Source organism: Pundamilia nyererei, unplaced genomic scaffold (assembly GCF_000239375.1).
Source record: "Pundamilia nyererei isolate P.nyererei 1_Seehausen unplaced genomic scaffold, PunNye1.0 scaffold00187, whole genome shotgun sequence".
Lineage (NCBI taxonomy): Eukaryota > Metazoa > Chordata > Actinopteri > Cichliformes > Cichlidae > Pundamilia > Pundamilia nyererei.
This window is the reverse complement of record NW_005187588.1, coordinates 282,702-298,435: the sequence shown is the minus strand read 5'-3', so window position 1 is coordinate 298,435 and position 15,734 is coordinate 282,702. Positions and strand designations below refer to the sequence as shown.

The following is a 15,734-nucleotide window of genomic DNA, read 5'->3' as shown; positions in this document are numbered from 1 at the left end:
TCCAATGACTCTTGTCGCACTGGCTTCCCAGAATTTACTACTTCTCCCACATCCCTCATAAAACATGACCCCAGTATTCCAAGAGGAGAATAGTGAGCGTGGAGTGGGAAAAGAATTATTGTAACAACTGCAAAAACAGCAGACGATAAAAGATGTGTTTGGTTCTACAGTTGGTTGTTCCTGACAGAAATAGAAAGGGAGAGAAAGGAAGAAAGAGCTGTGAGACTAATGAGGAGCTGAGGAGGGAGGGAGAAATGGGAATAGAGGGAAAGGGTGGAAGTAGAACAAAATGTGCCATTTTCTCTTCATCTTTTCGCTGTGAGAGTATCGTATTATCTGTTGAATAGAAGGCATACTGTTGCTGTGCTTAACAATGACAGTGACTATACAACATCCAAATCACAACACAGTAAGCCTATCATGTCATCATCACTCACCGGTGGTTAAGTTAAAATACTCTGTTATGTTTTTTTAGAAACACGTATGAATGGAGGCAAACATTTCAAAAGCTCTGTCAGGAACTCTACTGAGAACAGTTGACATTTTACATCAGCCGTGTAATTTAAACTTATCTAATGTGAAAATGTTTTCTTTTGTTCCTCAGTGTTTCTGTGCCCCGGCATTCTTCGGGGAGTTTACCAAAGCGAACATCTTTTTGAATCGGACCATCAGTCTGGTGCTTGGTGCAAAGACCCGCTGCAGGCCTCTGACAAGATCTACTACATGCCCTGGACACCATACCGCACGGACACGCTGACTGAGTATTCATCGAAGGAGGACTTCATCGCAGGCCGTCCCACCACCACATACAAACTGCCGCATCGGGTGGACGGCACTGGCTTTGTCGTCTATGACGGTGCGCTGTTCTTCAACAAGGAGCGGACCCGCAACATCGTAAAGTTTGACTTGCGCACGCGCATCAAGAGCGGTGAGGCGATTATTGCCAACGCCAACTACCACGACACGTCGCCCTACCGCTGGGGGGGCAAGTCGGACATTGACCTGGCGGTGGATGAGAACGGTCTGTGGGTGATCTACGCAACGGAGCAGAACAATGGGCGCATCGTGGTGAGCCAGCTCAATCCCTACACCCTGCGCATCGAAGGCTCCTGGGACACGAGCTACGACAAGCGCTCTGCCTCCAATGCGTTCATGATCTGCGGAGTCCTTTATGTTGTCAAAACCGTCTATGAAGATGATGACAACGAAGGCACAGGGAACAAGATTGACTACATGTACAACACTGATAAGGGGAAAGAAATGACGGTTAACATACCCTTCCCTAATTCCTACCAGTACATAGCTGCAGTGGATTACAACCCTAGAGACAACCTGCTGTATGTGTGGAATAACTACCACGTGGTCAAGTACTCGCTCGACTTCGGCAACAATGGTAGGTCCAAGCCAAAGTCTAAGATTCCCTTCTCTACCTCTTTCTCATTACTCCACCTCGTTTTTTCATCTTCCCTTAATGATTTCCAATTTCACGTTACTATATGTGTGAGCCAGAAGAAAATTATGCCGGTTAGAAAATGTCTTTGGTACTGAAAGTGATGACTAGCCCGTGATGTGATTTCTTTTAAATCTTCGAGTGAACTACCTTGGCTTTTTTAATGCTAACATTAAAGAAAATAAAACAGTTTTCTTGTGACATAAGGAATACTTATAGGCAGTAATCTGCCTCCAATAATTAATTGTTCAAAATAACTTGAAGAGGAAGAAAAAGGAAAGCACCATCTGTGCTGTCATGATTCTCAATTACGACTGTTCCTCCACCACCCCACTTGTGATATCTGCATGTTTTCAGAAGTCAAAAAAGAAAAACGTTTACAGCTGGTCCTACATATACCACTGCCACTGAAGTTGTGGATGTCAGATGGCAGTAGATTCCTCTACGCGTAAATGAGAAAGATATCATAAAGGCTACCTTGATCTCTACCTTTAGAAGAATACTATCTCCAATGATGTAATGCCGTAAATGCCTTGTGGCTCTTAATGTACCACTTGCCAGCTTTCTCTTTAGTTTCCCCAGCTGCTTAACAAATCATAATGCATTCCTCTTGAGTGGAGCCAGGAGTATGTGGAAGACGGGGGAACTGATGGTGCTTTCACATCCATATAAGATGACAATCTGAACACACTTTAAGCCGTTACATGCACTTTTTTGTTTGCTTTTTATCCATTTATCCATATGTATCTGCTCCCAAATGTTCTCACCATGCAAACTGACTAAAATCTGCAATTTCCCTGTGTCAGTGCTAAAGCGCAAAGCTAACTATTACTTTTAAAAGACAAAAGCAGTTTAAATTTTAATAGATATGTCTTGAGAGACAGGTTGTTTGTATTACAGCAGCAGATGATTACAGCCTGACACCGGAGTACACAAAAGGACACTTTTTCCAGCCAGTGCAGCTTTTAAATTCTTTGGGCACCGCAAACCTGGTTCATTTTTGTCTTTTTTTTTCCTGTCAGAAATAACAGATGCAATCAAAATTCTTTACATGATTAAGCGTAGGGGGTGGGGTCATACATGGATCAGGTCAAATAAAGGTCAAAGTATTTCGATACAGGGTCATAAATCCAGCTGGTAAGGTGACTCATTAGGGTTAACAATGAGTCACCTTAAATAGAATTGCTGTATCTGTTTAAAAGCACTAGGAATTCTGTCTATCTAACCGAGGGTGACTCATATAACTCTGGTGTGAGGTTAGAGTACACCCTCCCCTCTTCCTTCCCTCTGGATGGAAGGGCTTAGGCCCCTGGAGCCTGAAGGGCTATTTGCCCAGCGTAATTGCCTTTCAGCACCTTTCTATGGAGTGGTCAAGGCAGTCTGGCTGCATGTCTTATTAAATGATGTCTGAATTAACGCATGCTCTTACAAGCAGTTAGGAGGCACAGTACAAGAAATTATAGAGAGAGGCAGCATTAAACTTGGTTTCTACCGATCAGTGTGCTGTATGTGGAAGGGGGCCATGGTGTAAAAATATGCTTATGTGTATGTTTAGACATGCATAATAATATATCCATACCCATGTGCTAATGTACTTACAGTACGGGTTCTTTTTTTTTTCTTTATTCATGAGCGTACATTCGTGTTTATTGGTGAGTGTGAACACTCTCATAATAGAGCTTGGGGTGTCTCAGGAGGCTCTAAAGAGGAGATCAATGGAGATTCAATGTGAAGAATGACCTCCAGTGCACAGCAACAAGCCAGACTGCTGACCAGCGGGGGATAAATACATACAATCAATGCTGCTCCGCACTTTTACTTTCCTCCTCGCTTCACTCCGTCACTCAGTGAAGACAAGAAATAATTTAACTGGCTTAACTGCACGAGTCTCTCATTCTTCTTAAAGTGAGGCAATAGCTCATTAAATTTTTATTTTGTTGCATTTTGGCACAGTGTTTTGCCCTTTGTGCCTTCTAAAACTAGAGAAGGTATTCGACCATTTTATTCACTAACTAAATGCATTCAGCATATACTGCTGTGAGTATGATCACATGTCTCTTAGTCAGTCCAGGAAACAGACCAAAGAAAAAGAGCCATTCTGAGGGTTTCCACTCATTACTGATGTGGCTTAATGCGCGCCTTGTTTTTGTTTCGGCTCATATGGACTTCTTAAGATATAAAATGAGGCAGGAAATGGGCCATGCTCGGAGAGAAGGATGAGGTAGGCCACTGAGAGCTGAGTGTAATTGGGGTACAACGCAGAGAGAACCAATTACTTTGTTGTGTCCGGATGACAAAAGGCAAATGGTTTAAAAGAATTCAGTCTGAAGTGCTTGCACTGTTTGCTTTTGGAACACACATTTCAATGTGAACAACAGGGCAGGGACGGTATGCTGAAAGACTGAACTTGTGTAAAAGTACTCTTATTTAAAGCAAAAATGGAAAAGATAAACAGACTTGTATTAGGCCGTGGTTAAAAAATATATATATATATTATAATCATATTATTTTAGCATGCTGAATTAGGCTACTGCGCAGTCAGAGGTCATTGTACACTAGTAAAACAACCTAGCAGCTAAACATGCAGTGTGGATTTTTTTTTGCTCCCTCCACTGGCAGGGAGAACAATTGCAGAAACACTGATGACGTATAAATGACGTCAGTCACGAATAAGAAAAAGACAGCTGCGTTTTCAGACGATGGAGCGGTTGTTGATGTTCTCCTCCAGTGATTGATTGCTGTTATATTCACCTGTTTGGACAAAGCAACAGCAAAGACACGTCTTTAGCCTATTTTTCTTTCAGCCTCGCCGTTTCACTACACCCTAAAGACAAAAGAAGCATGAACTCTGACAAATATATTTGGTCAAAAGCCACAGAAAGCTAGTGAGGAGGTTGTGTTGAAGTCAACATCAGCCACGTATGCTAGTTAGATGCTAGCTTTTGTTAGCTATGCAGCAGTTTGAGTGTGTTTGATTTGATTCACTGGGAAGGATCACAGGGCGGTACAAGAGAAAGATTTATATTATGCGAAATATAATCCCCATATATAACCATGTTTGATTTTATTTATTTATTTATTTGCATTTGGAAAGATTGCCGTTCAACACAACTTCCATCACCAGTAATGTCCACAACGAACACATGAACAATGACACAATGGATACCAGACCTAAACATTTTTGAGTACCTAAATTAATATTTTCTCTATCATATATACATACCATGTCTTAATTCGAGTCATATGTTAGAAAATTATCACAATATGCAGAAGTCTGAAATGTTTGAGGTATTTAAAGGTCATGTTTATTTACCCCGGTGCTGAAAATGTCAGGCCTAGTTTCATATATCGCATTGACGGATTTAAAGGGGGTCGCAGGGGAGAAACAAATAAAGCAGGTTTAGTTCAGCATGGGCTAACATATGATGTGCAGGTTTTCTCTGTCGCGTCATTGATGTAACACGGAGCAGAAATTTTTCTTTTTGAAATGCATGTTTTATTTCTCCCTTGGTACCTAACGAGAAAGTAAACTGTGCCCTCTGCATTTATTGTTAATGTTTGGACTTCTCTCTGTTAAATCGACATTCTTCCTCTCCCTGCCTCTTACACAAACACATGCCCTCACAATGACAGGACTCTTAACATTTCCTCCATCCTGCTCATACGTCTTTCTCTTTCACTCAGTGTTTTTTTCCTCTGTTTTTCACTCTGTCTTCCTTATCTAGCGCCTAATCTGTCCTCCTTTTCTGCTCCCAACCGGTTCCCACATCACACAGCGCTATTTCATTGAGAGTCCTTTAGATCTATATATTATAGAGTCCTACTGAATGCCTATGTAAAGTCAAAGTCACTTGTCTCTGCATCACCCTTTTCTCCTCCCTCACAATCCCCAAACGTTCTCTCATTCTCTACTGTTTATGGAGTTGTTTCATCACGTCTTCTTACATGCATATTATAGAGACTTGCCCTACGCAAGCGGCATGGCTCCGATGAAACATTTGAATAATTTATCACCTTCAGTCTGCCTTGCCACACTTTAAAAAGTTTTCCCAACAAAGTCACAAAATTATTCATGTTATCTGTATCTACGGGGTAGGAGGGAAAAACATGGCTAAAACTAAGAAGCACTGCCTTCTCTGTCTTTGTTTTACTTGTCTTCACTCTCTTCTCATTTTGTCTTGTGCAGGGTTTTTTTTTCCCACCTTACTGCACTCTCACAAGTGCTATATATACTCTTTCTAGTGCTAACTCGCAGCTCTTTAGGATTGTGATCTACCCGAGGTCCTAATTTCATGTCTGACAGTCTGATTGCATATTCTATGGGATAGATGCAACACACTGAAATCGGTTTTAAAAAAAAGAAACATTGCGCGAAACTTTCTGGAGTAATCCTGGTGGATTGTTTTTTTTCTGGCAACTGGAGAGCAGTGCTCCAGAAAAAAAAAAGTTAATTAGAAGACAAAAAGACAGCATATTGTTTGACAGTTACTTCCAAGTGTTTTAGTAATAAAAATACAATTCTCACATTGGCACGTTGCTTTTAAGCAATAGATAAGTAGAAAATAAAATAAAATGTGTGGTTTAACCATTAGGCAACACAATATACACCGGAGAGTCAAAATGATCTGTCCTTGAGAGTAATTAAACACTACTTCTGTTAAATAAAGATGACCTTGCTTTCAATACTGTCAGGTTAACAAGATGTAAAGGTTGACCTTTGAACTCTTAATGGCTGAAATTGCATAGTTACATTTCCTAAGGAAGTCCACCTCTTTCCTCTTGTTTCCTTTCCTTTTCTCTCGTTTCCTCTCCTCTCCTCTTCTCCCCTTCCTTCTTCCTCTTCCCTCCTCTCCTTTTCTCCTTGACAACAGATTGCAATCAAGCAGCAGTGCTTAGCAGTGCAGGAAATGTTGGAAGCCAGCTTAAGGGGAGAAAGAAAAATACTTAGCGGTTGAAGTGGAGACCATCTTCCACCAGGTCACTGATTAGACTAACCCTCAGAACATTTTTGGCCTGTCAAAGCAAGCTGTTTGTGTGTGTGTGTGTGTGTGTGTGTGTGTGTGTGTGTGTGTGTGTGTGTGTGTGTGTGTGAGAGAGAGAGAGTCTGTTAGGTCCTTTAGTTATTCACATCACATGATAACACAGCTCTGCAAAAGTGAAGGGAGGTTACTTAGTTTGTTTTATGATTGTTTAGAAAGGGACAACTTTATAATTTAATATCTTTTGAGCCCATCTTTGTAGAAAGATTTGTAAAAGTAATTTACAATGCGGCTTTCAAGTGAAAAGTCCTAGCATCTAAGCATTTTCAGGTATATGTCATTTTTACTGAATATAACTGTTACTTATGTCTACGTAGTTTTAGATAGTACATTGTAAACCGATCATTTCTACGCTCTCTTCATAACACCATTCTTGTACACCAATATCAAATGCTTTATTAGATAGTAACTTTGAGGAATTTGTCCACTCTTGTCTTCTACACCTGCATCTTTCACCGGCTCCTCAATCGCTGCCTATCTCCCTCACTCCCAAAAACATTACAGCACAGCCATCTCAGCAGAGACTGAGCTCTGCTTCAGAGAGTCTGCTGCACCTGTTCCTTGCCTGGAGTGTGTCCTTATCGATTGGATAGCCTCTGCCAGGCCCTCTGCGTGCATTTGGCCTCAGCACTGCTTTCCTCCTGCCAAAGAGCAGATGCCAAATTAAGCAGGCCTAGCTTGGACAATAGAGTGGAAGGGAAATCCACAGCCCAGCAGAAGGTAAACAGAAACAATAGCAGTTATCGGAGCATGTCCCCTTATGTGCATTAGGATTTTACTTTTGACATTTTGACATTAAATGTGCAGGTCAAAAAACGGAGTACTGAGACTGGTTGCCGTGTACCATCATTTAGAAAGACTGGTCCCCCTCCCGACCCCACTGCTGGCCTGCTTTCACACTGGCCTCGAAGATCTAGGCCCAAATCTCCATCAGCTTGGCTCAGCGTATGGATTCCTGTCTTGTGCTTGTTTTCTCTCTCTTTCACAAACACAAATGCAGGGCTGAAAAAAAATACGCTTTTAGAGTACAAGTTTCACGACCTTATGTGCTTTTTGTGCTCATATTTGTAGTTAACAACAATACAGCCATATCGAGGAAGCATTGTAGATCCATGTTTGGGCTTGGATAGCGATCACGCTACATGCATATCATACCCAACATGCCCAGTTGAACTGTGCCTGGGTTCACCTTTGCAAGCCAGCCAGGGTTGCCCTTAATTTTGAAAGATATGGGGCAAAGCAAACAACTCCCATTCAAATATATTCATTGTATTTTACTAGATGCCTTATAGACAAATTTTCATCGCAGTTCTCATATAACTGACATAAGTTTATAGCCTGCCTGGAAAAGGAGCGATCAAGACTCTAAAGGAATGTGCTGATGATTCTTTATATTTTAAAACTTAAAAAAAAAGGGGTTAAAAAAGACAATTTGGTCTGTCCCGTTAGCTTTTTGCTTTGAACAAGGGAGCTTCCTCTGATTAAGAAAGAAGCATGTAATTGGAAAACTTGCTGCAGGTGCCTTAGAGCTCAGCAGAGGGATGGCATGATTATGCAACTGGAAAGCCAACAGGGCTGAGCAGGGATGTGTCTGCATGTGAAGCATTAGCTGTAGATCGTGGTGCGGGTCCCTGGCAGCCATTTTGAGTGAGGCTCTATTAGTGGGGGTTGTTTTTGTGTATGTGTGGGTTTTTTTTTTGTTTTTAATCTTGAAAGTATCGCTACTTTGAAGTGCTCCATTCTGTCTTATCAGCAGACTTGAGCCACTCGCCACAAGCTCTGGTTTTATGTGTGTGTGTGTGCTCTTCAGCCATAGGGGTGGCATGTTATCGCTGTATGCAGTTCCATTTAGTGCGTGTGCTACCATCAAACCTAGAAAGCGTTTGGGCCCCCAGTCAGATTCATTTTGCCTTTACCCCTCTAGACTGCTCAGAATAGTGTTTGCATGTGTGAGGGCACGGATGCAGTAGATTTTCGCTAAATCGTCTCACATTCTCGATAATGTAATAGACACTTCATTCAAGTTCTGCAAAACTTCTCCCTTAATTCAAGTCCCTCTTTGCTTCCGTTTCACTCTGCCTCTCCTTCTTGCCGCCTGTCTGCCATTTTTTTTCTGACAGTGTGGGAAACTTGCCAGGGGAAGTTCGTTTTCCCTCTCCTCTCTCCTCCCTGCCTTCTACCTTTTGTGTTGTGGATTTACGATCCCTCTGTTTACCAAGTGAGAAGTCAACAAGAGCATTCTCTGCAACAGAGCAGAGGCAGCGACAGGCAGTCTTACCCACACAGAAAAACATCACGGCACACACAAACACACTCGCACACACAAACACAGTGCCTGTCTGCATGTCAGATGATCATGTGCTAGCATCCCAGGCTGACTGACAGCATCTCTGTGGCCCCTCCAGTGTGGTGACAGATGACAACTTCAGGAACAAGTTTACTGCCACCCTGCCATTGTCTCTGTCTCACCTTCCCCTGGGCTTGCTACAGGTCAGAAAAACAAATAGAGTGGAATAGAATAGAATAGAATAGAATAGAATACCAAATGTTCTTCAGATGGAGTTTGGCAATTGACATGAAAGTGTAGATGCATTTCAGGCACTTCTGAGATTAAGTGTTTATTCTTGTCCGAGGAAGCAACAGAGAGCACAACTACGAGCCCACTGGGTCCATTAGTAACTGATCTGTTGCTTTCAGTTATATTACGCGAGCTTCCTCATCAGATGGAGTTTGCACAGTAGAATTGAATGAGATTAGAGCTCGGCAATTATTTGATCTTATTCATCAGTGCAACTGTAATCGCATTGTTGCACAAATATGTATTATTTGAATGACTGATTTAAAGAAAGTTAATTCAATTTAAAAAAGGAGCAATTGCAGACCAGGCTTCAGCAAATTGGTCAGTTTAAGACGCTGAAGAAAATCTTGTTTCTTTTGCACAATGGCCATTTTTCATCTCCTGGTATGCAAAGGCAGGTAAGGTAGTGACTCAGGTTTGCCCTAAAAATATATATGTGTTAAAATATGTCACCCACAAGCATGTGCAAGGCTTAGATACGTGTAAAATCCTTAAGTGACGAGCTTGTACTAAATTTGTCAGCGTGTTTTTGTGGCACCAGTTTTGGCAAAGAGCATAGTGTTTAGGTTAGCTGACATCATGAAGTTGTCACGGCACATTTCCTCAAGGTTCCCTCGGTTTCGATGCCGGGAGATATGTCAGTCCCCACAACTGCAACCTCTAGCCTTCTTTCTTCATAAATGTTTCATGGACCTGTTATGTCATGCTCCTATAGTTCCCTACGGTCTCTTACACAGCATCCTGAGTGATGGCGGTGATGAATTCATAGCATTAGAATGTCGTTTTTAGCCAAAATGCTGCAAAACAACAAGGAAAAGGAGGAGAAAACTAAAAAAATAAGAAAACATAGTGCAGTGCACATTTAAAGTAGTGCTGAGAAAGGCTACAAGATGTCTCAGATAGTGGAAGAAAGTTATGAGTGAGAGATAAGATCGGGTGAAAAATGTTAAAAGAACAGCTGAGGAAGGAAGGAAGGAAGGAAGGAAGGAAGGAAGGAAGGAAGGAAGAAAGGAAGGAAGGAAGGAAGGAAGGAAGGAAGAAAGGAAGGAAGGAAGAGAGATAGAGAGCGATGTGCTGTGGCCCCTTGCCTATGATGCTTGCAGACTTTTGTGTTACCTCACCCGGAGCTGCCAGCCAGTGTGTTTGCTGCCCTGTACTGGAATGACAGCAGACATCAACCTCAGTCACGCACACGCACACATGCACACACACCATTACTCTTCTATTGTTGTGGCAGAGGCCCTAATGGAGCTTCCCGTTTGAGTCCAGATAGGCACACACACATACTCTGTCTCTGCTTCATAAGTACACACACTCATACAAACACACGCAGATTGACAGCTAGTCCCTAGGCCACTGCCGCCACGCATGATTGATGGCAATGTTCCGTGGAGAATGCATGAGGCAGGGCGGCAGTGATTCAGGAACGGGGAGCAGCACAGTTTAGGTACGGAAACACTCCATTGAGTTGTGAAGGAACAGAACAGAACGTACAGGAGGAGCGGGATGTAAGATGGCTGTCAGTCAAGCAGACAGACAGAAAGGGAGGAAGACAGAATGATGGAGAGAAGCACAGCCCGGTGTCTTTTAATTAAAGTGAGAAAGAAAGAAAATCCACAGGAAGGGACAACTTTAGTTCACAGGAAACAATGTAAACACCCACTCCATTCAACAACAACCCACACACTCGCACTTTATTCTCCACTCACATCTACCCAACAAACCCCCCTACCCAAAAACAAGGAACAAATTAAAATAGACAACATTTATTAAAACAATGCAAAAAGTAAAGCAAATTTTTTCCACAGTCCATTTATAACTTAATGGGTTGTTTCACTTGTTATTACGTCTATCGCGTAGGTTCACTGTCTAATTCAAATCAGTGGAAAATTAATGTGAAATTAAAATCAGAAAGAGCTAAACAGCTGCCACACACACACACGTGTGGAGTTATATTTAGGCTCATGTCAGACTTGCACGTCTTCAGTGAAACATCTGCAACCCTACAGTGTCAGTGACCACCGTGTAATACGTATTATGACCTAAGGCAAACCAATGAGAAACACAAGTCTCCTGAAAATTTTGAAATCAATCATTTTAGCACGAAGGCAGTTTTTAAGCTTATTGTTATTATTTTTTAAACGGGAAATTTTTAAAGAACCCTGTTAACCAGAAATCAGAAATATGAAATGTTTGAAGGCACGTGCAGCTCAGTCTTCTCTAAACAGCTTTTTGGTTATCATTGCTTTGTGTGTTAAAAAAAAAAGTTACAAGCTGACTCAGAAGAGAAAGATTAGAAAATACATATTTGTGTGGAAGAAAGTAGCATAACGTGAAATTGAAGAGTTCATATTTGAGTTGCCTCGTGATCTGTGCTGTGTGTGTTTGCGTGTCACACACTGTGGGATTTGAATAGCAGGGTGAAGCCAGAACACATTTTTAGAATCTTCTATTGATTTTTGTTTAGTAACTAAGTTGTAGCTGAATCTAAAAATACCAGGTGCAAAAGTGCAATATTATTAAATTATTACAGTGTCGTTTGGAGACAAGGCAACTCATATAATGTGGAATATGTAAACTTAATAGACAGATGTCTGTAATTACAATCTTCTAAAAAGTGCTCTTGTGTATATTTTACATATACAAATATGCTCAGCTGTATAGTAAATGTGCGGCGGATAAGACTAATCTGTGCTTTTGTAAAAGGCAAGTAACAATTAAGCTTTAGAGACTAGTCTCCTCCAGTGTACGGTATTTAACTGTTAATCAAATTAAAAAATTGTTCATTTCTTCATATCGTTTTTTAATCGTGCAAGACTGATCTTGCAAAGAGAGTGAGACAGACTGGTACAGCCTCTGCATCCACGATGGCACAGACACCAACATACTGTACGCTTCCCATCATCTCATCCATTCATTCTTTATTTCTGTCCCCTAAACAGGGTCAATGTGAATAATTGAACCTCTTTACAATTAAATATTGACAATAAAAGTGTGTGCCGTATGCATTTAAGTGGCCTTCCTACCTCTTGTGATGTCATAGTGCTATGAATCATGCATGCCACTGAAAGAATGTTTTTTCTGCCAGGTTAAGCAGCAAGAACCATTAGTTTCCCCAAAGGAAACACAGATGCAGGGAAAAACCAATCACTTGTCTTGCTTTGAGCTGGAGAGTTGCAGTTTATACACTGAAACTTTTTCACAAACCCAACTTTGCCACACACGTTCAAGTTTGTTCTGTTATAAGTGTTGTTGGCTGAACTGTTTAGAAACATGTCCTGCAATTGATGGTAATAAATAGGACTCGATAGTAGGAAACGACCCCACAAAGATCTGGCGCATGACCGCACTGACAAGGATGAAACACTAACATTGGGAAGTCATCAGAAACATGAGCTACTCCCTGTCAAAGCTATTTGGCACCGTGTAAACAAATCCCTGCAATGTGTTTGTGTCCGTCGCTACATTATTTATGCTTATTTGATTGCTCGAATCATTTGGTGCTAATGCGGATGGGTCTTTTAACACTGTACATCTTATGTTTTTTATCCCAAGGATGAACCTTGAAGCCTCCAGGGCTCATAAAACCACCTGTAATCTAATACTGTGGGGATCCACAAATGTGCACAGCACATATTTTTCCTTCTGGCTTTTCGTTGAAGAACTCAGGCTTTGTGTGTTTTTGTGAATTTAACCAGAGTCTCCTCTCTCCTAGACTTTCGCCCGCCTCCCATAATCCCCCCAAACCGAGGAGGGGGACCAATTGGTGGGGGAGGTTCCTCTTCATCTACCAGCCGTGCCGCCACCACCACACGGTCTCCCCCCTCCTACACTACTCCAAGGCCTCTACTGACTACATCCCCTGGTCAGCGGTATCGAACAACCACCACTGTCCGCCAGCCCATTCTGGTTCCTCCTGGAGGTTCATCGTCTGACAGCAATCAGATTCCTGACACCAATCAGAAAGTTGGGGGTCGATCCCCTCCAGTGCAAGTCCCTCCAGCACCCCCACAGCCCCCAATCCTCCCTCCTCAAGACTTCTGTAATCCAGTAGTGACAGCCGACATATCGTGGCCTCGCACACAGCAGGGCCAGACGGCCAAACAGCCGTGCCCTGTAGGGACACTGGGTAAGGAGGCCAAATAGTTTCTATCGCATAAACAGTTATACATGGTAACAGTGTGTGTGAATAATCTATATATTACTTTTTTTTGTTTTTTCTCCTACCAAGTAATTATTGGAAAAATGATATAACACTCACACACATACACAACACTTTGTCAGGACAAATATTCGTGTTTGGGTCAGTTAATACACACATCAGTAATGATTCACCAATTACACACACACAGGCAAACACAAAATGCTTAGCGAACCCTAAGGAGCTCAAGAGTCTTCCTTTCTCCTTGTGAATGTCAGCGCTGTCATATTATCTTCCCTTTGCTTATCTTGCAGGCGTGGCTACATACATGTGCGTAGCTCATTTGGGCCACTGGGATACCCAAGGCCCTGACCTCAGCAATTGCACGTCACCTTGGGTCAACCACATCATGCAGAAAGTAAGTCTGAAAGCTACCCCCAGACCTCGTGGCTCCTATCAAGCCCCAGTTTAAGCTTAGCGCATGATGAACATAGTTCTGGAGCAATTTTTCTCACGCATGAAGGGGCACTGGTCACAGGGAAAGATTTAGGCCATGTATCCATCCTCATTTGTTAACCCTAACTCGTGTTAGAGATTTGAGGGATATGCCATAGCTGTAGGAAAGAGGAAATGTTCAATAGCATCCCTAATTCACAGTGGGCTCTTATCTTAAAAGGGTAGCAGACCTCATGATAGGCTTATTTTTTTATGGAAAATGCGTTTGGTACTTACTTATACTTTTGCTGCCCCATTTTTATGACAAAACAGAGAAAATCTGAGGTGCTAAAACAGGAGTTCTCTCTATAACATAATGCTTAGCTTAGTATATGCTTAGTATATTGCAAATGTATTATTTTTTCTATTCCTTGTGTCTTTTTCAACTTCCACTCTTTTGCACATACATCTCTTCCCTGCCGATCCGTCCTCCCCCCTCCTGTTACTTCTCCATCCGTTGTTGCCTTTTCCTCTGTCTCACTGTGTACTTGTAATGCCCTCACAAACTTTTTCTACTTTCTCAAACTTTCCCTTTACTTCTCACCTTTTTGTTTTATTTGTTTGTTTTTTTTTTCTTTACTGCCATCCATCTCTTCTTGCACATTGTGACTTTCCCATACCCTGTCATCCACTCTGACATGCAGCTTCGGTCGGGCGAGACGGCAGCAATTGTAGCCAGGGAACTGGCAGAGCAGACCAAAGGACTTCTGCATCCTGGCGATGTGCCATCTACAGTGCGGGCCATGGTCCAACTAGTCGAACTGCTGGACGTCCAACTCAGAAATCTCACCCCTGGGGGCAAGGACAGTGCTGCCCGCAGCCTCACCAAGGTACTGTCTTGAGAAATAAGAGGTAAATGTAGGGCGAGTGAGTGAGTAAAATCGACGTTTTCTTGCAAGCGTTAGGATAGAGGGGTTTTGCAGTTTAAAGGCAAGTAAATTAAGAGAAAGAGAATTGAGAGCGAGGGAGACAGAGAGAGAGGAGCAGATAGAGGGAGTCTTTGATGTTAACAGTAAGATGAAAAGCAACAGTTGTTAGTATTTTTGCCTTACGCTCATTCTCAGGGGTTAGGAAAGTCTCTCCGTGCAGAGTTTGATGAAGAGCCATACATAAAGCTGTAGATTTCAAAATGATAAATAGCTGCTTTTAGACAGTATTTTATCTTCTTCTGTGTGTGGCTCTTTGTAACAAGTTTTGCTCGACATTATGGCTGATAGATAGCTGCTTTTAGTCTTTGGCATAGTTCCTGAACTCTTTTCAGAGCAAGACCCAAATTTAATAAAAGTCCATCTCAGGTCACGAGGAGTTATTCTCATTAAAACATACGGACATGTTTTACGCCGTAGCTCGTTGTTCTAATGAACTTCAGGCTTTGAGCTATAACTCCGAAGACGTTGTTGACAATTAGGCTCGAGCGCTCACTTTGGGATTACGTTAATGGAAACTCGATTCCAAGTATGCAGAGGATCTGTTTTGTTATGGCTGTAGATAAATTTAGTTCTGCGCCATGCAGGCATGTAGGCATTCAATTAAAGTGTGTTAAATCACGGGGGAATGGTTGACTGGCTGGCTTGGCTGGCTAATTGACTGACTGAGTGGATGCTGGACTGTTTCTTGATTGTCTCTGCTGAGGTCAACGGTGATAGGCGGGGTTTAGCCACCGCTTTGGCAGCCACTGCCTTTTTTATTTAGCTTTAGCATCCGAGTCCCTCTGTCGGTGTTGTCTTCCGCTTTTCCCCATTTACCTCTTATTGTCTCACTATCACACACTTTAAATCTCTTCTCCTTCCTCTAAGTAATTCATTAACATGTGGGAAGTCGATACATACTGGAGCAAGTGTAAGTGGAATCAATTAATCTGTGTTTTGCTGTTGACCAAATGGCCTGTTAACTGTTAGATATGTAGAGAGGAAAAAAGCCCTCCATTGAAAAGGAAAAGTGTTCCTCCTGATTTCAATAATGGACCAATTACATATAAATCTAACTGAGTAATACGCTAGCATATTATGCAAATATTTGTTTGGAAATCAA

At 42.0% G+C, this 15,734-nt stretch overlaps 1 protein-coding gene across 9 annotated transcripts in view; it reads left to right on the top strand.

Moving 5' to 3' along the window:
• Positions 1–15,734, top strand: part of adgrl3.1 (adhesion G protein-coupled receptor L3.1) — a 119,996-nt gene that overhangs the window by 62,981 nt on the left and 41,281 nt on the right. For all 9 annotated transcript variants that reach the window (XM_013914341.1, XM_013914337.1, XM_005747019.1 and 6 more), the window contains exons 7-10: positions 605–1,393; positions 12,783–13,196; positions 13,523–13,626; positions 14,348–14,533. In XM_013914341.1, the coding sequence (XP_013769795.1) occupies positions 605–1,393; positions 12,783–13,196; positions 13,523–13,626; positions 14,348–14,533 (1,493 nt within the window). The remainder of the gene's footprint in view (positions 1–604; positions 1,394–12,782; positions 13,197–13,522; positions 13,627–14,347; positions 14,534–15,734) is intronic.